Source organism: Girardinichthys multiradiatus, chromosome 23 (assembly GCF_021462225.1).
Source record: "Girardinichthys multiradiatus isolate DD_20200921_A chromosome 23, DD_fGirMul_XY1, whole genome shotgun sequence".
Classification (NCBI taxonomy): Eukaryota; Metazoa; Chordata; class Actinopteri; order Cyprinodontiformes; family Goodeidae; genus Girardinichthys; species Girardinichthys multiradiatus.
Genome location: NC_061815.1, coordinates 40,004,214 through 40,030,107, shown reverse-complemented (window position 1 = coordinate 40,030,107; position 25,894 = coordinate 40,004,214). Strand labels below are relative to the sequence as shown.

Here is a 25,894-nt window from a genome sequence, read left to right as displayed (position 1 = left end):
TTATATTTGAACAATCTATTTAATTTTAAAGTAATGTTATAATCATGGGTACTGTGCATGCAAGAAGGTCCTAGGTTTGAATTCCAGCCTAGGAGCTTTCTTTATGGGGTTTGCATATTCTCCCTATGCATGCATGGGTTCTCTCCAGCTTCTCCAGCCTCCTCCCACAGTCCAGAAACATGACTGTTTGGTTAATTGGTCTCTCTAGGTATGTCTATATCTTAGGTATGAGTGTGTGCATGCTTGGTTGTTTGTCCAGTGTGTCTCTATGCTGCCCTGTGATGGACTGGCGACCCTCGCCAGGGGGTACCCCTCCTGTAGTCCAATCAGTGCTGAAAATGGGCACCATTCTCCCTGCAACCCTGCACTTACTAGTTGGCTGGCTGGATGGATAGATGAATGGATACAACGCACTTGTTTAAAGTATATGTTTACATAACAGTACAAGTATAGGATTTTATTTGGAGAAAATAATAATAATAAAGAAAACATCAGCTACAGACATACATCTGCTAATCAAACTATAGCATGTTTCTTAGAGAGTGGTTGTACTAAAATCAAAATCAGAATCAGCTTTATTGCTATGTTTGTACAGACAAACAAGGATTTATTTACAATAGAATATAATGTGAGATCAGTCCAAGTATGCATAGTGTTGTTCTGGAACTCTTGACTATCAAATGTTCATCAGAGAAACAGCCTGGGGGAAGAAACTGTCTCTGTGGCGGCTGGTTTTAGCAAACAGTGCTCTGTAGCGCTGACCTAAAGGTAAAAACCTAGACAGATTGTGTGCAGGGTGTGTGGGGTCTGCAGAGATTTTAGCTGCCCTTTTCCTGACCCTAGACCTGTAAAAGTCCTGGATAGAGGGAAGGTCACGCCTGATGATTCTCTCTGCAGACCTGATTGTTTGTTGCAGTTTGGACCTGTCCTGTTTTGTGGATGAGCCAAACCACACTGAGATGGACAAAGACAGGACTGAAGTATGGCAGTATAGAAGATTACAAGGAGCTCCTGTGGAAGGTTGTACTTCTTGAGCTGCCTCAGGTGGTAAAGTCTCTGCTGGGCCTTCTTCTGAACATTGTCTATGTGTGAGGACCATCTCAGGTTTTGAGAAATGGTGGTTCATAGGAACCAGAAGTGGTCCACAGCAGACACAGTGTTGTTGAGGATGGTGAGGGGGGTATGTGGGGGTGGTGTTCTCCGAAGGTCCACCATCATCTTCACAATTTTGAGTTGGTTAAGTTCCAGGTGGCTCTGACCACACCAGCGTACCAGCCGATCCACCTTCTGTCTGTATGCAGACTCATCACTATCCTGGATCAGTCCAATAACAGTGGTGTCACCTGCAAACTTCAAGAGTTTAACAGACAGGTCCGCTGAGATGCAGTCATAGTAAGAAGATGCAAGTGTGGTTAACCACTGTAAAACACTCCAGCAGGAACAGTAACCAGATAATGGAAGGCACTTAGCTCTAATTGGACAGTCATGATGTAACGCAGCACTAACAGGAATAAATACAGAGTGATATTTCTTTTGATGTGAAAGGCTGTAACATGTGACCAAATAAAAAAAAAAGTAGATTATGATTACCACAACACAGCTGTGCGGTTGCGCTAATACAGATTGCCAGTCTGATTATATTACAACAATGTTCCTGGCATTGTTTTGTTGTGTAAAATGCCGTAATGTGGATTTTCTCATTGCAGGTGGAGATTAAAAATAGATACAACCTTTGTTGGTTGAAGGTATAAAAAGCAGACAAAATTCTAATAAACACAAAAACTATGAATTTGGTACAATTTGATTTAACTCTATTCAGTTGTGTTCAATTTATTTCAGTTATTGGTCACTCTGATGATAAAACATAATAGGTTATTTAATTGTTGTTAGATTATACACAATGTCAATAAAGATGTGGAGAAAATGACAAGTGACATGAAAAAAAGATTAATCTCTGACAGCTGGAAATGTTACATGCCCATGGCCTGAGTCAGGTTTGATTTCCATAGTCTTTGCTCTTGTCCATCTGTGGTCTTATTCCTTTGAAGTCGTGCCACAGGAGCTTCCTTTTTAGTCCTCTCAGTTTCATAGTAGAAACTACAAAGAAGTTGCCAGTGGTCATTGATTCAATAACCAAAACAGATCGAATCAACTTGTTCTTAATAATTTACCTCCTACTTAAATACAATGAGTCAGTTATGGAGAAACTATAATGTTACCTAATGTGGAAGTCTAAAAACACACAAAAACATTCAAATGCATTTAATTACTTTAAACAGAGAAAAGCTCATACCTGGGTCGATTACTTCGGCTTGCATGCTGCAGCTGTGATTTTGGGTTTTGAAATGTGACTGTGACTCCAAATCATTAATTTGTTGATTTTAAACCTCTTTGCCACGGCTCTATTGGACATTAATTACCATTATCTGGTTGTAGTGCTGTTTAAATTCATGTTGAGCTTTATTGAATCACAATCATCCTAGCAATACCAACATGGCGCAATATTGCTAAGGACTGCTTGGATGTAAATTTTGGTAAACTGGTATATTTTTGGTCGATGGACTCTCACTGCCCTTTTTGCTCACACCTGATGGAGATTTTAGAGGTTGAGGTGATAACGATCATGCAGAGTAGCTTGAAGAGCTTGGTGGTTAAAAAGAAATGGAAAAAAAGTCATAATTTTACTCTCATTGCACTATTCAACATTAATATTGCAATTGCATGTTTTACAAATATTGTCCAACATTAGTGAGCAGTTCATTCATCTGTCTTTGTTTCCCCTCTGCGTCCACAGAGCCCCAGCTAAAGGGGATCGTTACGAAGCTGTACAGTCGACAAGGCTTCCACCTGCAGCTGCAGGCAGATGGAACCATCGATGGAACAAAGGAGGAGGACAGTGGTTATAGTAAGTTCCTAAATCTTTGTCCCATGGATATTTTCTGTTCTAGGTGCATCTAGATAACAAAATAAGGATCCAGACAAAACCTTACATTATCTATATCAGTTCTATAAAGACCCATCAATCAATCAGTTTTCAATTGATTGGATCAGTGATCTGAGCCAAATAGATCATTAAATACATCAAAGCTAAAAAAAAATTAAAGATGGAAATAAATGGTCTCAGGAATCAGAAATCGGGCATGAAAATACAACAGGGATATATTAGAGGAGAAAATATATCAGTGTCCTTTTAAATATCAAAAGTTAAGATAAAAAAATAAAAACATGTTTTAAATATATTTGGGTGGCAAGAAATATAAAGGAATTAAAAGGGCTACTAAAAACAAATGCATCAATTCTTATCCACCAGAGGAATGCTTTTACCTGCTTTTACAACTGATGATATAAAGTAAGTTTCGTACATCTAATAAGAGTCAGCTGTACTGAAATTCCATAATTTGACAACAATAAATAATATCTACCAAGAGAAAATCACTTAGAATGATTTTGGTTTAATAAAGGGTCATAATTGATCATATTTCATAAAAGTTTAACTGCAGTTGAGGTAAATAGGCTGAAATATAAAGTCTTTAGAAAATGTTGAAATAAATAAATGAAAAAAAACCTACCCTTTTTAGTCTATAAACACATCAACCAATATTATGTACCTGTACTTTCCTTACAATTTAATAAAAATTCAGATTTGACATGAATGGTGATAATCTTGTAGTTTCTTGATTTACTAATGGATTCAAAACTTTTAACACTACTAAAGAACCTGCAGTACATTTTGTTCATTTTTATGTGTTATACACCTTAAGAAATAAAAATAGCAATCAGTCTAAGTGTGAATTGGTGTGTCAGAAACCAAAGAAAACCTGGTAATCTGTAGTGGCTCTACAGTTGGATGCACCACAGGTATACCTTGAGTTACTAAACTTTCCAACAACCCATCAATTATAACAGAACTTTTTGCTCAAGTTGCTGAGAGACAGTTTAGTTTTTGGTGTTTCATTCATTGTATTCAACAGCATTCCAACTGAGTAAATGTGTCATTATACAGAGCAAAACAAAAGTTTGTTTCAGCACTTCAAGTGGCTCATTAGTGAGAAGCACCTTAATTTCCTCTGATGAATCACTGTTTCAAACCTGAACTCCTCTTCTACATTTTGCGTAAAAGACAGTGAGAGACAGTTTGTCTTATATGTACTATGCACTGATGCATTCCTGTCGTAGCTGCAACACCCACCAGCTCTTTATTTAATAGTTGAAACAGGAGATGAGAGGAGGAAAAACAGCAAAGACACTTGTCTGATAACAATGCAGCAGAAATGGATCACCTCCAAATTAGAAAGTACAAAATGCATTCTATGCTGTGTCAGTACAGTGGTTTCTGACTTAATTACATTTGAATTATCCCAAAAGAATATTTCAGAGAAAAGATAGATACTTAGTTCTATGCTAAGGAGATTTAAATAGTGATACTGGGAAAGGTAAATATAACACAGAGGACAAATTAGCAGAAGTTGTCACAAAGATCCTGAAAGGATGTTTTGCTGTCATATGCTCACATACACCATTAGACACTCCTTATCTAGCAAATATAGCACACTTTAATTTGCAAATCTGCCTGGACTCAGTTTTCTATTAAGTTGCATAATAACTGGCCAACATCAGCACCAAAGTAGTTTGTGAAAAGAAAATTAAAGATTGCTGCTGAACAGGAGGAGGAGTGAAGCTCTTTGCGCTACTCCAAAAATAGCGTTGTTAGGCGCTGGGTGCACTTGTCTCCATGGTGACGAAGAGTGCAGTCCTCTTGGAGCTGGTGGTGTCTTATGATGGTGGGAGAGGACCTCCTCAAATGTGGGCACATACACACAGACACACACTGTTGCATACAAGAAAGGACTTGATCTGTGCTACTGTAGTTGGCTTAGCTGACAGACTCTCGCCTGTTTGACTGTGGTAACAAACAAGTTTGTTATTTCTACAACATTTTTATGAGAAGGGAAGGCGATAGGAGAACAAAATCTAAGGTGGATAAATGCTACTGTATTTCTCCCTCAACTCAGATATTCTGTTGCATTGCCTCACAACTAAACAAACCGAGTGTGCTTCTAGAAAAGAAACTATTAAAACAAAGCTGAAATGTTTCAGAGCTACATTTAAACCCTTTTGTAAATTTCAGTCTTGTGACTTTGTTCAACTCCTGAACGAAAGCCATTGCAGAGGGCACTAATCAAACTGGTTAAGAAAAAGTTATAAACATCGAATCCATTGTTTATTGTCTTGAGCTTTGGTATATTACCACACATTTAGGCTGTGCAAACAGCATGTAAAGAGGGGGGCTTCCGGGCTATCAGGCCTTAGCAATATCACCATTATGCATTTTGGGGCCTTGCTGAAGCCCATTATATTGTATATTTGGGTGCAAATGTATGTTTTTGAAAGAGAAGCACAAATTAGTTGCTAGACAATCAAACTGAATGCGGAAAAAAAACAAAACGTGCAAATAGGCTAAATCCAAAACTTTCACGTTAGAGGTAAGAGCAACCTGCTGTAGCAATCTGTGTAGCGACTATATTAAGTAAAAATTATGTTTCCTGAGTATTAGGTTGGATTTGCTGTTATACTGGATCTCAGGTGTCAGCACATAACTTTAAAAACGCAATCTTATTACACTGATCAGATTTTGGTTTCTTTCCAACTTTGCTCCCCTGTTTTATAACATAACAGGCTGCCATGCCCACCACCTCATTATGGTATCTGAATAATAATTTTCAAAACCAGGCAGACATAATGAGGCTCAGCACCTTCTTCCTAGAGGCTTGACCTCAGCCAATAGGAGAGAAGCTGAGGTGGTGACGCTGTTCCAAAGACCGCCCCCTCCATCTCTGTCCCACCCCCTTTAGGTTTTACATTCCTAGATGCATGTTGAGATAGAAAAGGCCATCCAGAGAGCGAGGAATGTAAAAATTAAAGATGGAAATAAATGGTCTCAGGAATCAGAAATCTGTTCAGTATGAAAATACAACAGGGATATATGAGAGGACAAAATATGTCAGTGTCCTTTTGAATATAAAAATTTAAAAAGACAGTAAAATAATTTCATAAATTATATATTTTTTAGGAAAACAACATGTTTTAAATATACTTGGGTGGCAATAAATATAAAGGAATTAAAAGGGCTAGGAAAAATAAATGCATCAATTCTGACCCATCAGAGGAACGCTTTATACCTGCTTGTACAATTGATGATGTAAAGTAATTTTCCTACATCTAATAAGAGTCTGCTGTAAGGAAATTCTGTTATTTGACTCCAATAAATAATATCTACCAAGAGGAAATCACTTAAAATGATTTTGGTTTGATAAAGGGTCGTAATTGATCATATTTCATAAGAATTGAACCGCAATCGAGGGAAATGGGCTGCAATATAAAGTCTTTAGAAAATGTTGATATAAATAAATGAAAAAACTTGAGACATTTGTAGGACTATTTATCTCCAGACGTTATTCAAATTCTCAACTACAAAAACAAATCAATTAATAGGCAATGGTTTAGTTACAAAGGGTTAAAAGCGGTAGAACAAGGGGTAAGAAATGCTAGTGGGAACTGGCAGAGAGGTGAATTGTCGTTGCTTAGATGCCATCATAATAGAAGTTTATTTAACAATAAGTAATATGCTCCAAGTCTTTGGATTAGAAAGTATTTCAAAAGCAAAATCAGTAATTGTCAAACCTTCTCAAGTCTATTTTACTTATTTTTTAACTTATTTTCTAGAACATGAGTGCTTGATTGGATCATTATCCTCCATGGAAAGGTCTCACTCCATGCCTTTAAGCCAATTTCAGGCAATATAGATCTCAAAATCTCACAGCAACTTGTTTGAAATGTGACTATTGTTGGAAAGTTAAGGTTGATGACATTGAATCGCTCATGACTGTTTTATGTGAGTAGGTGGAACAGAGATGATCGTAACAATTGTCCCTCAGGCCACCTTACTCGTTCCCATTCCATGTGGCTCTGTGCAGCAGGTTGTTTGTGTGGGTGGCAGCCCTGTCACTCTCTTAAGTGTGCTCAGGTGTTTCAAAGAGCCAGAAAGTAATCGAATTTCACCCCTCTTCAAAATCTCAATCAGTGCACTGGCTGGTAATCCCTCTGAAATGAAGTAGACTGCAGATGAGTTTGTGCTGAGTTTGGAGGCATCAAGGGGGAAATCGGAGTGGAGTCTTTTGACATGAGGAAGGTGCATATATAATGAAAAGTACTGCTAATTCAGCAGGACATGCAGGAAAGGGGGACATCAAATCACTAAACCAGAAGCAATCAACATTTACAGAAATAAAACTTTACATCGTTAAGTTATATACACAGATAAGTCATAACCTCATGTTTACTGACAGGTGATGTAAATAACACTTTTTATCTTTCTATCATTTTGCATGTCAGTGGGCGGGTTATATTGGGCAGCAAGTGAACTTTTATTGTCATAGTTAATGTGTTAAATGTAGGAAAAATGAAAAACTGTAAGAATTTTAGCAAGTTGAACAAGGGCTTATGACAGTTAGTTGACTGGTTCAGAGCATCTCCAAAACCCCAACTCTTGTGTTGGGTTCCCAATCTGCAGAGGTCAGTATCTGTGAACAGGGACTATTGATAGCTGGTCCATTGATAGTTGTCATCTAGTTCAACAGATAACTTATTGTAGCTAATACTGCTAAATAAATGAATGCTGGTTCTGATAGAAAGGTGCAACAAAGAATGTACAGTGCATCAATTATGTTGCATATGGGGTTGCATAGTTGTAGACCAGTTTGTGTGCCTATTTTGACCCTTGCCCATTGCCAAAAACACCTACAATGGGCATGTTAGCATCAGAACTCAATCATTGAGCAGTGGGAGAAACTGGTCTGGTGTTAAAAATTTGTGTTTCTTTTACACCACGTGGATGGCCGAGTTTACCTTAGGGACATGTTGTACCAAGATGCACTATGATGCTTTGGGCAATGGTCTGAGGCTAAACCTTGGGGTTTATGATGTAGGGTTTATTTTCAGCAGTGTGGCTCGGCCCCTAAGGTCTACTAAAAGTAACTCTTAATGCTTCGGTCTACCAGACATTTTGGACAATTCTATGCTTCCAACTTTGTGGAAACAGTTTGAGAATGGACTCTTTCTGTTCCAACATGATTGCACACCAGTGCACAAAGCAAGTTACATAAAGAAATAGAAGAGTGAGTTCGGTGTTGAAAAACTTGACAGGTCTGCATAGATCCCTGACCTTAACCTGGGTGAGAACCTGTAGAAGGGAGACTTTAACTAAGGCCTTCTTATCCAACATGAGTGTCTGACCTCACAATTGCACATTTGTAAGAATGGTAAGATAAACACTCTTAAACCTTGTGGAAAGCCTTCGTGGAAGAGATGCTGTAGCTGCAAAGAGTGGGCTCACATATTAAACCCTGTGGATTAGATTAGTATTAGAATGGTCACTCAAGTTTATATGTGTGTGAATACAGTAAGGCAAATACGTTTGGCAATATAATTTATTTGCATAGCTAATTGGCTTATGCTGAGTAAGAGAAGAACAGTTGTAGCAGAGTGGGTTTCAATGCTGATCTGCACGTGTTCCAACAAGGAGGAAGCCTGTTTTTTTTTCTTCCGATTTGTCAGCTATGTTATTAATAAAAGATGCTCAGTCATTTTCATTGATATGTTTTTTTTTACATTAATAGATTGACTGTGAATTAAATAACTGAATTGAATTGTGAATTGTCATACACAAAGCAGCTTACAGTGATCATTTTCTGAAATGCACAATATTTTAGAAGCAAATCAATCTCTTCTACTATAGTCTCTTATAGGCATGTTTACATGGACATAAGTCCATGTCAGAAAATAATTGTGTCATGTAAACATGCCATACAACAAGATTCTGATCTGATTCGCGAAGAAAATGTGTTCTGAAAGAGAGGGACGGTTTATGCCGATCCACAATCTAAACACAAACTGACCTGACTGCACAGGTGTGCCCTATGTCAACATGACACATTCATCCACTGGTTTCTGGTCATCGGTGGAGGAAGGGGCAGCAGCGCTAAACTTGGAGGCAGCTCAAAACTTGGAGGGATGTTAATTTTCTCCCGTTCTCTCATCCTGTAATGCCGGAACAGCAACATCATATTTTGCTGATCCTGTAATTTAATTAAGGAAAGCAATAACGCCTCAACCGCTCCCAGAACCTGGCGCAGGTCCATTCTGGGCGCTCTGAACACTCAGAACCAACACACTAACATGTTTGTTGTTGTTTTTTTCAGCACAGGTGGAAGTACAACTTCTTCTTCTGCAGTTGTTTTAGGGAAAATTGACAACTGTGTGCATGTCAAAGTGCTTCTATTCTGAATGAAGCATATGTTCCAAATTTACCGTTTAAATCCAATACAAAAAAAAGAAAATAAAAAAATCAAAAATAACATAGCCTGAGCTGGAAATGACTGTGCTTTCCCACTGAACCAAAATGAACCTCACAAAGTTGCTGTAAAGTAAATACATTGTGCATTCTTCTTGCTGATGCTTTTTTAAAGCAAACAGGAAGGGATGTCTGCTGCATTCAGACATTGAGAGCAAATAAAATGACCCTAGAAAAAGCCTCTATAATGCACTTCACTCTGAAGTGAAGAGATATGGATATTTATAGCGAGAATGCAATGAATCAGAGCTTCACCAGTATGATAACGTGAAGAGTTTAATTTCTCCACCCAGAGGTCCCTTGAATTTTGAAAACATACACGAACATTAACTTAGGAACAATGTAAAAACAGAACATTTAGACATGATTATGTTTGTCCCCATACCCCTGTATGGTAAAATGCACAAAGCTTTTGATTAACAAGTCCTTCAATAGTCAGTTCACCAATAATCACAATTTCTTTTGTTAGTAAGACAGGTCTTAATGCGGCCTCTTATGTGGACATTCATCTAATCAGCCTTTGGCTTCAATGTGAGGAAGGTAAAAAGTACAAACAGACACACACCAGTGAACAGGCGGATATTAATTAGGTAGGGATATACCTCAGTGACCAGCTGGGTTGCTGCTGACCCTTTCAGACACAAAACCAATATCCAGCTTACTAATCACAGACAGGTTTATATTTATTTTGTGTGTATTTTGGCCTGAGTTCATCCCACAGGGCTTATATAAGTGATTGTTGTCTGAGTAAATGTTGGCGAAGCTGCAAAGAATATTGCAGTGGCTTTGTTTGAAACCACACAAAGAAATTATTATATTTAACTGGTTTTGAAAGCTTATCCTGGATTAAGATGTAATGGTTAGTAAAAGTAAGTTTAGTGATTCAGATAGCAGTGGCTAATCTGATATTTAGTTTGTATGATATGAAAATCCTTTGACTGTGGAGTACAAACATTGTACTTTAGCATGCCTGATTTCATGTTTTTCAAAAACATGTGTAACATTGGGAGCTTTTTTTTTTCTTCTTCTTATTACCACCTGAGTAGACCTGGGCACATTAAGGATTGTTGGACAAATTATATGTTTGTAGGACAAATTCTCAGTGAGCAGCTGAGGCAGAAGGCAAGCAGGGATGTAGACTAATTAACATGGATGGCGCTGAACAAAAACACAAAGAAACTACCAAACAAAAGTGAAATGTCTAACAGAAGCTATGTTCTCACAGCAGGCAAATGTGACCTGAATCACATTTTTTTGCCAAATTTTTATGCAACCCATATCCGACTTTCCATGGCACGGCCCAATTCCAATTTTTTTATTCCACCAAAAAAATCTGAATTTTGCCACTTCCATATGTGGTACTAAATCGGATACGTACCCACTGGTTTTCAAAGACTCCGCTGTTTGAGTGGTGATTTCACATTTCATCTGACTTTTAAGTCATTTTCCTTGCTCCGACTACACATCCACACAGACCTCTCTACAGAAGTAGCGTTCCTGCTCCACAAAAGGCAATTGTTAATAGTTGTGCTTTCTTGTTATAATGTGGTCATAATACTGTTGGCTCCCAAAGGGCAAAATGGAGAAATACAGGACAGACAAGCAGGCACACACACACACACACACACACACACACACACACACACACTAACACTTATTGTCATGATTTCACTTTTACTATTTTCTCCATTGTTGGTTCTATAAAAGCATCAATATTTATCAACAAATTCAAAAATGTAATTAAATGTAGTTATTTTGTGGTGTTTATTACTAAATAACACACAGTAACTACATTTAATTTCATTTCTGTTATGGTTTGTGAGATATAGGACCCCAGAATGCAGACCAGAATGCAGCATGACGGTAAGTGCAAGAGATTTAATAACAAAAAAACTCACTCACTAGGAGGCAGACACCAAAACAATAAACACGTAGGCAAAACTGACATGGGCAGGCTGGCAAGACAGGCTTGACATGAACAGGAGGACATGAGCTTGAATTGAAAACAAGGCTTGAGCATGAAAAAAGTTTCCGCCATAACTAACTGAACAGGTGTGTATATATGGAGTGAAAACCAGGTGGAGCAAGGAGACAGATTAACTTGGAGCAGGTGAACCAAATAAACTTCACAGAACAAAACGTGGCTGGAGCAAAACAGAGACTCTTGAACACAAACTAGAAAAACATGAAGCAAAAGCATAACCAGATCCGAAAACCAAACTTGACAAAACATGAACAAGACGGCAAAACAAAAGCGTGACCAGGAAAATAAACAGAAACATGATTCCCCCCCCCCCCCCCCCCCCCCTTAAGGGCAGATAGCAGACGCCCACAAGAGTCCAGGGCGGGCGGTGGGGGCCTCGGTAGGAGGGCCAAAAACAAAGTTCCAGCGGGCGACCAGGAGGTCGTCCCCATCAGGCACAGAGTTCTGGCGGGCAACCGGACCTGCACCACAAAGTTCTGGGCGGTCGGCGGCGAAGCCGTGGAGACCTCCGACAAAGACGTGGAGGCCGACAGAAGCATAGAGACCGTGGCGGCCTGCGACGGGAACCAGCAGGTTGGTCAGGAGGCTGACCGAGCAGAGCAGAGGACCCCCCAGAAGCTCTGTGGAACCCTCGGAGGCTGAAGCAGAGCCTGGCGAATCCTCAGAGGCTGAAGCAGAGCCTGGCGAACCCTCAGAGGCAGAAGCAGAGCCTGGCAAACCCTCAGAGGCAGAAGCAGAGCCTGGCGAACCCTTAGAGGCTGAAGCAGAGCCTGGCGAACCCTCAGAGGCAGAAGCAGAGCCTGGCGAACCCTCAGAGGCAGAAGCAGAGCCTGGCGAACCCTCGTCTCTGGGTTCAAAGGCCAGATCGAGGACAAAGCGTTCCTTAAACCCCTCAGGAACAGGGTTCCGCGGTGCTTCCTCCTCGAACCCCTCGCCGCAGGGTTCAGAAGCCAGAATGAGGACTAGTTGCTCCTTGAACCCTTGCAGACTAGGAACAGGAGCTGAGGCGTTGGCAGGACCCTCAGTGACGTGAGCAGGAGCTGAGGCGTCGCCGAGACCCTCAGTGACGTGAGCAGGAGCTGAGGCGTCGGCGAGACCCTCAGTGACGTGAGCAGGAGCTGAGGTGTCGGCCGGACCCTCAGTGGCGTGAGCAGAGGCGTCGCCGGGACCCCCGATGACTTGAGCCGGGGCGTCCCTCTTATGACGTCCTCTGTGCCGTGTGGAGGGGGTTGAGGCTGACTTAGGGTCAGGCATCATCCCAGGCTGTGGTGTGTCTGGTCTGGAGTCAGGCTGTGGTGTGTCTGGCCTGGAGTCAGGCTGTTTTGTGTCTGGCTGTGGTGTGTCAGGCTGTGGTGTGTCAGGCTGTGGTGTGTCTGGCTGTGGTGTGTCTGGCTGCGGTGTGTCTGGCTGTGGTGTGTCAGGCCTGGAGTCAGGCTGTGGTGTGTCTGGCTGAGGCTGTGGTGTGTCTGGCCTGGAGTCAAGCTGTGGTGTGTCTGGCCTGGAGTCAGGCTGTGGTGTGTCTGGCCTGGAGTCAGGCTTTGGTGTGTCTGGCCTGGAGTCAGGCTGTGGTGTGTCTGGCTGTGGTGTGTCTGGCCTGGAGTCAGGCTATGGTGTGTCTGGCTGTGGTGTGTCTGGCCTGGAGTCAGGCTGTGGTGTGTCTGGCTGTGGTGTGTCTGGCCTGGAGTCAGGCTGTGGTGTGTCTGGCTGTGGTGTGTCTGGCCTGGAGTCAAGCTGTGGTGTGTCTGGCCTGGAGTCAAGCTGTGGTGTGTCTGGCCTGGAGTCAGGCTTTGGTGTGTCTGGCCTGGAGTCAGGCTGTGGTGTGTCTGGCTGTGGTGTGTCTGGCCCGGAGTCAGGCTGTGGTGTGTCTGGCCTGGAGTCAGGTTGTAGACCTGGCTGTGGACCTGGCGTGGGCTGCTCTGCAGCAGCACTCATGTGGCTTGGTGTGGATGAAGGAGGATGGCAGTAAAACAACCTTACTGCCTTAACCTCTCCATCAGCTCAGTAGAGGAATACAGGAGACCAGTCGTCCTGAGGCTCTTTATTTGACGTGCATAGAACCTCGAGCGCTGCTCCAGCTCGTCAGATGTTGCCTCACAACACCGGGCTGGAGCGAGCGCAGACGGCATGGGCGGAGGTGCAGCGAGCCTGGCAGACAGTGCTGTGGCAGACGAAGATGCGGGCTTACTTGCCGCAGCCCTCATGTAGGCTGGCAGGGAAACCACCTCCTCGGCAGCCGAACCACAGGAAGGCGCTCCGCGCCGACGTCTCTTGCGGCGGGAGGAGGCCGAAGACTTCACTGCCGGACCAGAGTGCGCAGCCAGGGGAGCGGGCGGAGAACGGCGCTGAACCGCCTCACGCTCCATCTGCTCCAGCAGCACTGGAGAGGGTAGAACCTCCAGGTCGGTCGGCAGATTCCTCATCGCCTCCTCCTTCTGCCGTTCAACCCAGCGATCCAAAGCGTCTGCCTTCAGTGTGTCCGCGGGGTCCGTTGTTGGCGGAAACGTTCTGTTATGGTTTGTGAGATATAGGACCCCGGAATGCAGACCAGAAGGCAGCATGACTGTAAGTGCAAAAGATTTAATAACAAAAAACTCACTCACTAGGAGGCAGAAACCAAAACAATAAACGCACAGGCAAAACTGACATGGGCAGACTGGCAAGACAGGCTTGACATGAACAGGAGGACATGAGCTTGAATTGAAAACAAGGCTTGAGCATGAAAACAGTTTCCGCCATGACTAACTGAACAGGTGTGTATATATGGATTGAAAACCAGGTGGAGCAAGGAGACAGATTAACTTGGAGCAGGTGAACCAAATAAACTTAATTAACAGAACAAAACGTGGCTGGAGCAAAACAGAGACTCTTGAACACAAACTAGAAAAACATGAAGCAAAAGCATAACCAGATCCGAAAACCAAACTTGACAAAACATGAACAAGACGACAAAACAAAAGCATGACCAGGAAAATAAACAGAAACATGATTCAAAACTTGAACTGTGAATAAGACCAACAAAAACCCAGAAACCACAAACCAAACAACCCCAAATCATAACAATTTCTTTGTGTAACTGGAGTCCTGAACAGTTTTTGACTGTGAGAGGAAGCCAGAGTACCCTGAGAGAACCCACAAATGCATGGGGAGAACATGCAGACCCCATATGCAGAAGTGCCTTAAAAATGCAGTATTTTCCCAATAAGTGATAAATGTGTTTTTGTTTTCAGGCATGTTCAACCTCATTCCAGTGGGCCTGCGAGTGGTGGCCATCCAAGGGGTGCAGACCAAGCTCTATCTAGCAATGAACAGTGAAGGCTACCTGTACACGTCGGTAAGTATCATATTCAGAGTAAATGTGAGCCTTTATACATGGATGTGTTTGTTGCTGGGGGGTGGGGGGGTTTAGTCCACCTGTGTTCATAGTGCATGTCTGCTCTTGTAGATCAGATTTAACTGACACAAATGGAACAGTACATGAATAAATGAATAGAGGTTGCCTTAGGAAAGAAAATGGCATTTCGGTGATAAATAAGATGTCAATAAAAGCTTCAAGAATTGTATAAGCCAACCAAACAGTGAGATCTCTAATAGTGGCTGTTCTTTGATTAAATGTGCAAGGTTAGGAATAATTAAGTTACCGGCTGAGTAATGTTAGTCTTCTTCCCAAATGCCACTGTGAGGCTGGCGTCACTAAGAAGACTGACAGGCTTGGTGGATATGCATCCAGAGGCTATGCAGACACACACATTCACCACTGGCAGACAGGCCTAAGAGTCAAATTACTAATGATTTTTCTTCTTTTGGCAAAGGTCTTCAGACTGATTGCAACGAGCACAGGCATAACAAACAACATTTCAAATCTAATAATCTTGTGACTTTTTATGGTGCAGCTTCTGCTCTCAGATATTGATTAAATAATAAGCGGGTATTGTAAAATAGGAGAAGCAAAATTACTCTTTTTGGCTTTCCCCCTTATTTTATGGTATAAGTTATTTTGTCACATAAAATAATAAAATGCTTACATTTAAAAGGAAGTGTGAGCAAAGAGCATCATGAAGACCAAAGAACATAGCATACAGGTTAGAGATAAAATTGTGGAGACGTATAAAGCCGAGTTAGGCTATAAGTCAGTATTTTTACATTTGAACATCTCATAGAGCCCCGTAATCATCATCTGAAAATGTAGATAGCTTGGCACAATTGGTAACCTACCTAGATATTGCGGTCAATCTAGGCTGACAGGCCTATACTAATTCTGGAAGTGCTGCAGAGATCCACAGCTCAGGTGGTAGAAACAGTCAACACGGCATCTATTAGTTGTACACTCCACAGATCCAGCTTTAATAAACGAGTGGCATGAAGAAAGTCATAGTTGAAACAAAGCTACAAGATGTCACTGCTGCAGTTTTTCACAAGTCAAGTAAAGAACAACGTAAACATGTGAAAGAAGATGCTCTGGTCAAACGAGACCATAACTGTTCCTCTTAGCCAACATAAAAGCACTATCTTGGTGGAAGATTTACATCATGGGCACATGGTGGTGACAGCATCATTTTGTGGGGCTGCTTCTGTAGAGACAGGGAAGCTGGTCAGTGTTGATATGAAGATGGGTGGAGATAAATACACAGCAATCCTGGAAGAAACCTTGCTAAAGGCTGAGATGGCTCTAAACATACATCCAGATCTGCAATGGAATGGTTCAGATTTAAGAATATTTAATTGTTATAATGGTCCAGTCTCCATCTGAGAATCTGTGCAAAGCAGAATGGGCAAAAAAAAAAATCTAACAAAATACATTAAAGTTTGTTGTCGTAACCAGATAAAATGTGAAAAGATTTAAGGTGTGTGAATAATTTTGCAAGGCGCTGTATTCTATAAGGATTGATTCACCTCTCTGATTTAAAAACAAAAACTAGCAGTTTAGTTTTGCATTATGAAATAACTGCAGGTGCACACACTACTTTTCAACAAACTAAAAACATCTCTTTATCATACTGATAATTATACCGTTATTTGAACATTCCCATCTTTTGGGACAATTGACACAATTGTTTTAGCATGCAAAGTATTTCCTTACAGTATTACAATAGTAAATGGACTGAACTTATATAGCAGTTTTCCAGTCACACAGACCACTCAAAGTGCTTTACACTAGAGCCACATTCACCCAATTGCACTCACATTCATACACCAATACACAGATCAGTAGGCAACTTTCACTGGGGCACATTGACATATGGTAGGAGGAAGCTGGAATCAAACCCACAACCTTCTGATTGCAAGACAACTACTCTTCCTACTGAGCCACAGTCGCCTCTATTATTAGAGACAGAGGCAGCAGCATTTCCATCCACAGCCTTTGTAGGGCAGCTGGAACTATCTGTTGCTACCCAACCACAACCATGGTGTTAGTTTTCTGCTTGGCTTGTTGATAGTATTGCCAGCTCTATCTGCGTTGTGGAAAAAATAAGCTGAAGGATTCAAGCAATGAAAGACCTTTTTTCTTCCTCATTTGTTTTGCACATAGTGAAAATCCGAGTGCTACATTTCAGGTAGAATTTACATGTGTGTTCACGTTTGATAATTTAACTACAGAGTTGTGTGTTAAAATATTCTCACTTTTACAGCACTAAAGACAAATAAAATAATGCTTACTATTTAGACTTCCGATCACACATGATAAGATACTTATTACTTATAACATGCTTCCCCATCAGTATACACCGCCTGGTGTTTAATTTTAATAAGATTTAATAACAGGAAACAACAATTAAGCAAAGCACAGTGAAGAATTACGATTTTTGTGAAGGACTGTAAAAAAAATTGGAAGTGGTGTCCCATTTGTAAAGTTTTTCTTTTACTGCAGGGGAGAAATCAACGTTCAGGTAGATAATATTCTTTAAAACGGTTAACTTTGTTTTTATTTTTCATCTGACATTGTGCATGAGGGAACAATGATGCTGGAACTGCAAGATTTTTTATACTTTAATAATGCAGCTAAGGATGATATTGCAAACTAAAGAGATGTACAAACCAAATCTCAAAGTGGTTCTTGTTCATTTGTTTGAATATTTCAGTTTTTTCAAACAGCTCAAAACCCCATTTCTGACACGTTTTATTGAAAGATCCTGCAGTTTAAATGAATGTGTGTATTTCTGGTCGCTAATTTAAATAACAATTTGTGTTTTCTATTTCTATAACGTTGTCTAGTTATTACTTTTAAACACGGGTAAAATTTAATTGGAACCACCAACTACCATGTGCTTAATTAGGATTGTACTTCATCGCCTTTATTGGTTATGTAACAATGTGTTAAATCTTACTCAAATGGAGGAGAGAGAAGCTGGAGTCCACTCAGAACCCTGCTTCCTGCACACATGATCTATGCTGTTTCAAACAAAAACCCTCATGAGGAAACCGGTTCATCTTACTGATGTGTTAAATTGGAAGAATGTAGCTGGGGGATGGGTTGCAGCACTTCCCATTTCTGCTAAATTAGGGAGGAAATTGAACTGCATGTGAAGCCTGCTACCTAATAGTGCCTGTGTTTCTGGGACTGCTGCTATTGTAAATTGCTGCCTTCCAGCCACACATTAAAACAACCAATAACAAGTCAGTATTTAGGGTAGAATCCCAATCAAAAGTGAAGAGACAACAGATGACACAGTCTGACTGCGGTACAGATGGTTGCTGTTATGAGATCTAGATGTCCCCTACTGTTTTATATGACAATTTGCATACATCATTGCAAAAGGAGAGACACTAAACGAATCGTGAGCATGTGTTTTGATTAAGTACACAGTAAGTGTATTTAAGTAAAATACCAGTTGTTTATGTTTTAGTTTCTTCCAAATTTATATCTAACTTGAACAAGATTTTGAACGTACATGGATTATGGAGCTGAGGTGATTATGGAGTCAATGTATTTCACAACCTTCACAGTGGTGCAGTTGGTAGAACTGCTGCCTTGTAACAAGAAGGTCCTTGGTTTGATTCCAGACTGGGTGTGTTTCTGCATGGAGTTTGCTTGTTCCTGTGCATCTGTGGGTACTCTGGCTTCCACAGTCCAAAAACATGATTGTTTAATTGGTCTCTCTTAGATGTGACTGGGTGTGAGCATTGTTGTTTGTCCTGTGTGTCTCTGTGATGGACTGGCAACCTGTCCAGGATGTACCCTGCCCCTGTCTTCATCTGGTGTGATGTCACTTTAAGTCCCCGCATGCAACATGCAATTTTAACAATCCTATCACACTATCAGGGGTCAGATGAAACCTAGAAACTACTGTCACACGGTACAATAGGAAATATTCATTTACATCAAAGAAATTTAACAGTGTTATTAGTCCAAGAATGAACTGAAAGTCAATTGTATTATTGCTACTTATTATTAGAGTCGGACTCTGAAAAAGAGGTAGAAGAGGATAGGGAAAAGGAGAAAGCTGTGTAACTTGGTAAGAGTCACACTGTACAATTGTGGCAAAAAATTGTAGACACTGCTCAATAGGTTTTCCTTGGTTGAGAGAACACAAAAACAGTCTGTGTGCCTCTCTCATTGAAAAACCCCAGACAACCAATTTGAGCTAATCACCAAAGATTTTTTCTCAGATTTTTTCACAACAAAAGATTTTGTCTAAGATGGACAACAATCACACAGTATGACAGCAGCTTTAGGGGGCTGCTGGAGTTCTGGACTCTTTGTTATTTTGTGTTCCTTCATGCTATATGTCTCATTTATGTTATCCATGTCACAACTGCAAGGCTTACTGCTGTCTGTAACTATCGCTGCCATTTAAACCGGCATCACAAATACTACTAAAAGGTTTGCAAACAATTTTTAATCTCTGACGTTTTCCACCATTACTCAATTTATCTTGTTGCATTTTTTGAGAGTGTTTCAGACTGGCAGCTGCAGCAAAAATTGACTGGGATAAAAGCCATGTAGGTAAAACGTTTTTTACTTACCAGGAAGGATACATTAACAGTGGTTAGACCATGGCTAATGATGTTACAATGTTCCCCTCCATCTACTTGTGTCTAGGCCAGTTCTTCAGCTCTCAGCTAAAATTAAAATATTTTCTTCATATTTTTATGGGGTCACAATTTAGCTCAGAAATGCATTATGTACACTGTATTCTGATCTATATGTAGACAGTGGTATGAGAGATAAGCAGCATGTATGTGGGTGAATAGAAGTCACACGTGAAAATATATTAATCTATCACCATCAATGTGTGGGATAAAAGGAAGTTAATGTTTTTTTGTTTTTTTTTTACTACCTGTTTACTTCTACTTAGTAGTGGAAGATTTGTAGTAAATGAACTGCAGAAGCATCACCCGACATGTGTTCAGTATAATCTTTAAAAATGTATAACCATGCTCTTTCAAACCGAAGTAAAGGATACAATTTTTTTATGCATCATTTAAAATCTGTGAGCTTGTTTTTGAGTCAACCGATCTGCACATATACTCTTGTACTCACATGCGCCTTTCAAGTGGTGTTATTAATTTCCTAGTGGGTCATTTTTGAATTAGGGTGAGTCACTGAGGCTCCAGCTGAGTCTCATCTAGACTGCTCAGTGAGTGCGTGAGAGTGGACTAAGTGTTAAGCGTTTGTGATGTGGAGATATTTATCAGGACAGCTCTGAGTTCAAACAAAAATACTGTTTTGAATTCAGAAGTGTTTCATGTAAGATGTTCAGTATAAAACAGGCAAACTGGTGATATGCAAGTCATTTTAGATAGGCCAACTTTTTAATAAATGCCCACAAAATTTGTTAAATTAACTGAATTTTAATGATGTATAAGGTAACAACCCCATCACGTTATTGCACATCTGCCTGGCATTTTAGCTAATTACCAGTTAAGCCAGGAATAATTTTTTTGTTGTTGCAAATTTCAATGACATTAGTGTCACAACTCTAAGACTTTATTTGCCCCACAGGAGAGTATGCTCCAGTACCACGAAATTGAGTGCTACTAACTTGTCATAGCAACAATCTAAAGAAAGGAATACTTGATCTTATTTTGTGCAATGCTATGCAAACACTGTGTCTTTAATAATTAAGATTCCCTTACAAAGGCATTTGAAATGTCTGGAGAAGCTCCAACTGATGGCAATCTGATCTCAACAAGCTACAACAGGAATTTAACTTCTAAATTTTAACTTCACCAATTGATTTAGACCTATTTTCGAGATGATGGAAAAATGTAATTAAACAATTAGTTCCATTTCTAGTGTTTTATTCAGCTTATAATTGACATTCTTGATTAAATGTTGTTGTGTCTTCCTTTGATGATTACATCTGCAAAGGATTTTCTTGAAAGTCTCTCTTGAGAAAGAGCCCTGTATGCCAATAAGATTACAAGTGTAAATGAAAGTGACAAAACAAAAATAAAATAAAAGGCATGACATGTTTTTGAACGTGACAAGTAAGGAAACAATAACTGGCATGAAAATCATACAAAGCAACTAGGACAAAGATGAAAGATGATCCAGCATGGAACAGCTAAATACACCGAGGAGGTAAATGACACAAGGCAGGGGGGTTAGCTATAAACAAGAATATTGTGTGCAGAGGGTGGAAAAAGGAATTAACCTCTTACTGTCTAAGTAAACTGTGAACTAGTTGTGTTTTTTGCTGTCAAACAGATTCTAAATTAAGTGGATATTGTTTATGTGAATATAGCACATACAATATATAGAGAAATTTAGGTATTTAGAATGCAAATTAGCTGAATTGGGTATAATCTGGCAAAGTGCAGTTTGTTGCTAGATGGCAGCAAAGTGCTTCCAATATGATCTATGCTATGTATTGAATATGCATCATCAGGCATAGGTGTTTTACAAGGTTTTAACACAATAACTGCTACAAATAAAATAAGTGAGTCATTGTTATTGCTATAGTGGTTGTTTATTGACCAGTGAATTACAGGCCGGTTAAACTGTAAACAAATAAGAAATTACAGCATTAAATATTCTGAGATCTTCAAATAAACACAAATTTAAACTACACATTAGACCTTTACAGAAAATGTCATATGAACATAATAAACTTAAGATTCATGCAGGAGTTAAATCACAGACCTTATAACCAGATATGATTTATCCATGAACAAATTGGAGCATTTAACCTATCAACACTAAACCATACTGTTCAATAGAGATCACTAGCATTGTGCTAATTAGCTGCTAATATACAAGTAAACCTCTGAAACCACAACCTAGGTTTGTCAGCCTAATGCAAACATGAAACAACACATTTCTAAGCTGTTTACAAAGTGAAAAATCCACTCACCACGTTGGGAAGGTACGATAGAAGTAATCCGATGTCTTTAGCCCAATTTCTTACTTTTTCTAATAGTGGAAAATTCTATTTCTGGTCTGCGTCCCGAACGTCCGGTTATTCTTTTTCGAGACCCTAGACTGCAGTGCAACAAACTATGGGGCCCCCTGGTGGAATGGAAGGAGAGTTACAGTGCTGATGAAGGGGAAAAAAATATCCCTGATAAGGGAATTTAGATTAATTTGAAATTAAACAGAGGCATTAGGGGATTTAGGTTAAAAAATGTCTTCTCTTGTTCTACTTAACATGTGTTGTGTGTTTGTATTAGTGTTTTAATGTGCTCTTATGAAATATGTAATTATATCCCACTCTTTTCATTTATTTAATCAGCACAGTGCCATCAGTAAATAAGCACTGCTGTAAGGTTTCACTTCACAGGGTGTGTCATTAATTGCTCAGTTTTATAAGTGTTTACATGCATCTGAATTGACTTTGAACCCTGTGTTGGTGTGGCTTTTTTGCCAATTTGTTTTTTTTTTCTGTGTATTTAAAAAAAACAAATAAATACCATGAGATTATTTATGAACTATGCATTTTTAAATCCCTTTTGAACCTTTTTCAATATCTGGGTTTATAAGGACGCGTGTCACTTCTCAGCCGGATAATTCGTTTTTCTCACTCACATTGAAGTAGCTGGAAGGAACTTGAGAGGTGCTCAGCTGTGATTTTATTGGCATAATTGGTGCCGTTCTAGTTTTTATATTGTATCTGAATAATCATTGCACCACACGTAGCATTGATTTGGCTTCTCTTTACAGAAGAAATTAAATGCTTTATTGTAGTATTTCATCTCCTGCTAGCTGCATATGAGAAAACATTGCAGAGCTATAATTACTTTCTTAAAGGTAATAGAACTGTGCCATTTTAGAGCCCGTTATAATTTCTTTATATACTTGCCCGGCCAATAAAAGAAGCATTAAACAATAGGTCGTACAGCTGTTTGAGCTGTAAGTATGTCTCAGTACAAGGTTTCTCTGGGGGGATACTATTTGTCAGTGGATTACATTCAGAGAGAATAAAAATAGAAAGAAAACATATATCAGCATTCAGTATCCAGTTCCTAACATGCATCTTGATGTCTGTATATCATTGGCTAATATACAGAGCTTAGGTAAAACTAATATGGTTTTCAGAAAAACTATGACAGTTAGCTAAATAAATTCAACACAAATGCATTTCTGTATTACAAATTAATTCCAGAAAGGATGTTGTATGAATAAAAATGACTGTTTTTTTAAGGTTTAACTCATACAGTGAAATCCAGATGCCTATAAACACTGTATTAAATCAGAGAGGTTTCCCGTTTTAGGCCAGTTTAGATTACCAAAATTAGTTATAGGGAACTATTTAGAGAATTTTTTTATTACTTTCTTAAAATCCAAAAGTTTACATAGGCTTTTAATGTTTGGTTGCATTGTTTTCAAATTGTATAACGTGGATCAGACATTTTGAGGCTCCATCTACAAGATTATCTGATTATTTTAACCCATTCCTCCTAACAAAACTGAAGTAATTAGGTCAAGCTTTCAGCTCTGTTTAAAAATTGTTAGGTTGTAACTAATTTGGCTGCATATGTAGGCTCATTATTCACTTAGAGGAACCATTTGTGCTGAAGCTTTAACTTCCTGACCGATGTTTTGAGATATCGCTTCAATATTTCCACAAAATGTTCGTTACTCATGATATCTATTTTATAAATTGCATCTGTTTCTCCTGCACCAAAACACTCACACAACATGTACCTCACAGATTGAATGGTAATCTCAGACTAGTTGGTTCTTTCTTTTTGTTCAAATTTTAACAATAGTCATTTTGGCCAAACACTTCAGTTTTAGTTTTCCCAGACCACAGCACGTCTCGAAAAACATTAAGGCTTTTGTCCACGAGTACATTTGAAAATTGTAATCTGGAATTATTTGTTTTTTTGTGAGTAAGTAAACCTCAAGTATACACACATTGCAGATTCCACCATGTTATTATTTATTAAACAAAGATTAAGCCAAAAAGCACACCACAAAAAGCCCTAGAAATGTAAATATGTAAAACCCTACAATTCAAATAGTAATGCTTTCTTAGAATGCTTGTAAGTATTTCCAATTGAGTCAGACATCACAAATTACAGCATAGCAAAATAAAATGATTTAAAAATAATATACAAAACTGCATTTTTAGTGAGGTCAGCTATTTGGATATGAACTAATCATACTTGCACAAAAAAGCCCATGAAGTGGAATAGGATTGTTAAAAGTTAATTTGGCCACAGCGCCATAGGGACCTGAAGATATGAAGATGAGCATGCATAAATTATTTTCATGCAGATAATTTCCTATTTCTAAAGAGATTTCCTTCAGTCCATTTGGCACAGTAATGTTGATTAAAAAATGTCCTATTTGTTTGTTACTTCACATGCCGACTGGTTTAATTAAACAATAGATATGCAACTAGCTGAAAAAAATGCCTCCACAGTTCTTTCAAGTGTCTAACGTCCATCACAGTCATGTTTTAAGAGAAAGTGTGGAAAAAAGAATTGGGGATCCCCTGCCATTTTTGTTCCTCTTTGTGTTAGTTGGCACAGGGCTGCTGTCTAGAGATCCGCTCCACTTCGATGCTAACAGCCAGCAGCCTCTCCTGAATCTTGGCTCTGGGTGTGAGTGTATCCATCTGCGTCTGTCTGCTTGTCAATAGACTCTCATTCTTCATCAGGACACATGTAACCAGCCAAATCCACATAAGCTCATTATTAGAGGTACAACAGAACTAAGCCCAAGAGCAGCTTGTTGTTTTGCTTCCAATTACTGTTTGTGCAAAACTGCGATGGATGCTGCCCAGTCTCTCCAAGACCACTGAAGGTAAACAGCTTGGACAAAAAAAGTCACGCACTAAAAAAGAAAGAGCTTTGATGCACTGAAGCTGGTGAACACAAAACTGTGTATGAAGAATTAAACACAGCAATGAAAGACAGACTATTATGAAAAAGATATGACTTCTATAAGTTTAGCTCATTTGTTTAATCTTAGATTTTATTATTATATTATTACTGCTTTTATTATACATGCACAGCTTCTAATGGCTATCGATTCCAACTCAAGGTAATGAGACAATGCAATTATATTGAGTCCAAACCAGGTTTGGATTGCTTTATTTTTACTGTCTTTTATTTTACAAAGATGCACTGATCAGAATGTGTTGGCTGACTTTAAAGCTTTTACTTACCAATACAGATTTTAGCTAATTCCACTTTACTTTTAAGAATTTTATAAGGAGACAATATAAGAACAGCATTGAAAATATTTGTCCTAGCCTCCCTGATAATGAGTAGTCATTAATTATTTATAATATGAGAACTAGCTACACCTAGTAGTTACTGCAAAAAAAGGGTTTTACTCATATTTTATTGTGTAATAAGGGAAAATCAGTACAAAGCTGAAAGTTTATAATGTTTATAACATCTTATACTACTCTTAGGAAATTTAACCGGAAAGACTCACAGACTCTTAATGGGGTTTTAGTCAAGACCGCCTAAACTAAGACACTGCTGAGCCTAGAGGGTATCAAGACCAAGACAAGACCAAGACCACAACGCACTCAGGCAAAACTATGTTTCATGACAAATTAAATCAAATTCATGGTTAAATCACCCAGATTTGTCATTGTTACACTTTACACTTGTATTTCATGACTTTAGGCCTAATGGAAAATAATATTCTCAGATATTTTTCTCTTATGATCATTTTATCAGAACTCATCAAGGGAAAGACATAGGATGTACCAGGAAAATGTTCATATTCAGTCTCTTATACAAGGAATAGGGGCCTTGGACAACCTATGGCTATAGCTACTGAATGATCCCTTGCTTTGAATTTAACAGATTCAGCCTCTGGTTTGACTTGCACCCCCAAGCCCATTCTTTCTAATGAATGAAAAATAGCTAATTTATTATTATTATTATTATTATTTTTGTATAATAAAATATACAAAAAAGTAGGGAAATAGTAGAAAGATATAGCTTTCTATTAAAAAAAACATTTATCAGCATTTAACTTTAAGGAATCACGGATAATACTCAAATGACAATAAATTTTATGTATCCTAAAAAAATAGAAAGATCAATGGGAGTTCCTAAATCACCTGGAAACATAATTGTAATACATGTTAGAT

The 25,894-nt window shown here is 39.2% G+C and overlaps 1 protein-coding gene across 5 annotated transcripts in view; it reads left to right on the top strand.

Moving 5' to 3' along the window:
- fgf13a (fibroblast growth factor 13a) overlaps nucleotides 1–25,894 on the top strand; it is a 155,195-nt gene that overhangs the window by 116,754 nt on the left and 12,547 nt on the right. For all 5 annotated transcript variants that reach the window (XM_047353967.1, XM_047353970.1, XM_047353966.1 and 2 more), the window contains 2 exons: nucleotides 2,795–2,905; nucleotides 14,621–14,724. In XM_047353967.1, the coding sequence (XP_047209923.1) occupies nucleotides 2,795–2,905; nucleotides 14,621–14,724 (215 nt within the window). The remainder of the gene's footprint in view (nucleotides 1–2,794; nucleotides 2,906–14,620; nucleotides 14,725–25,894) is intronic.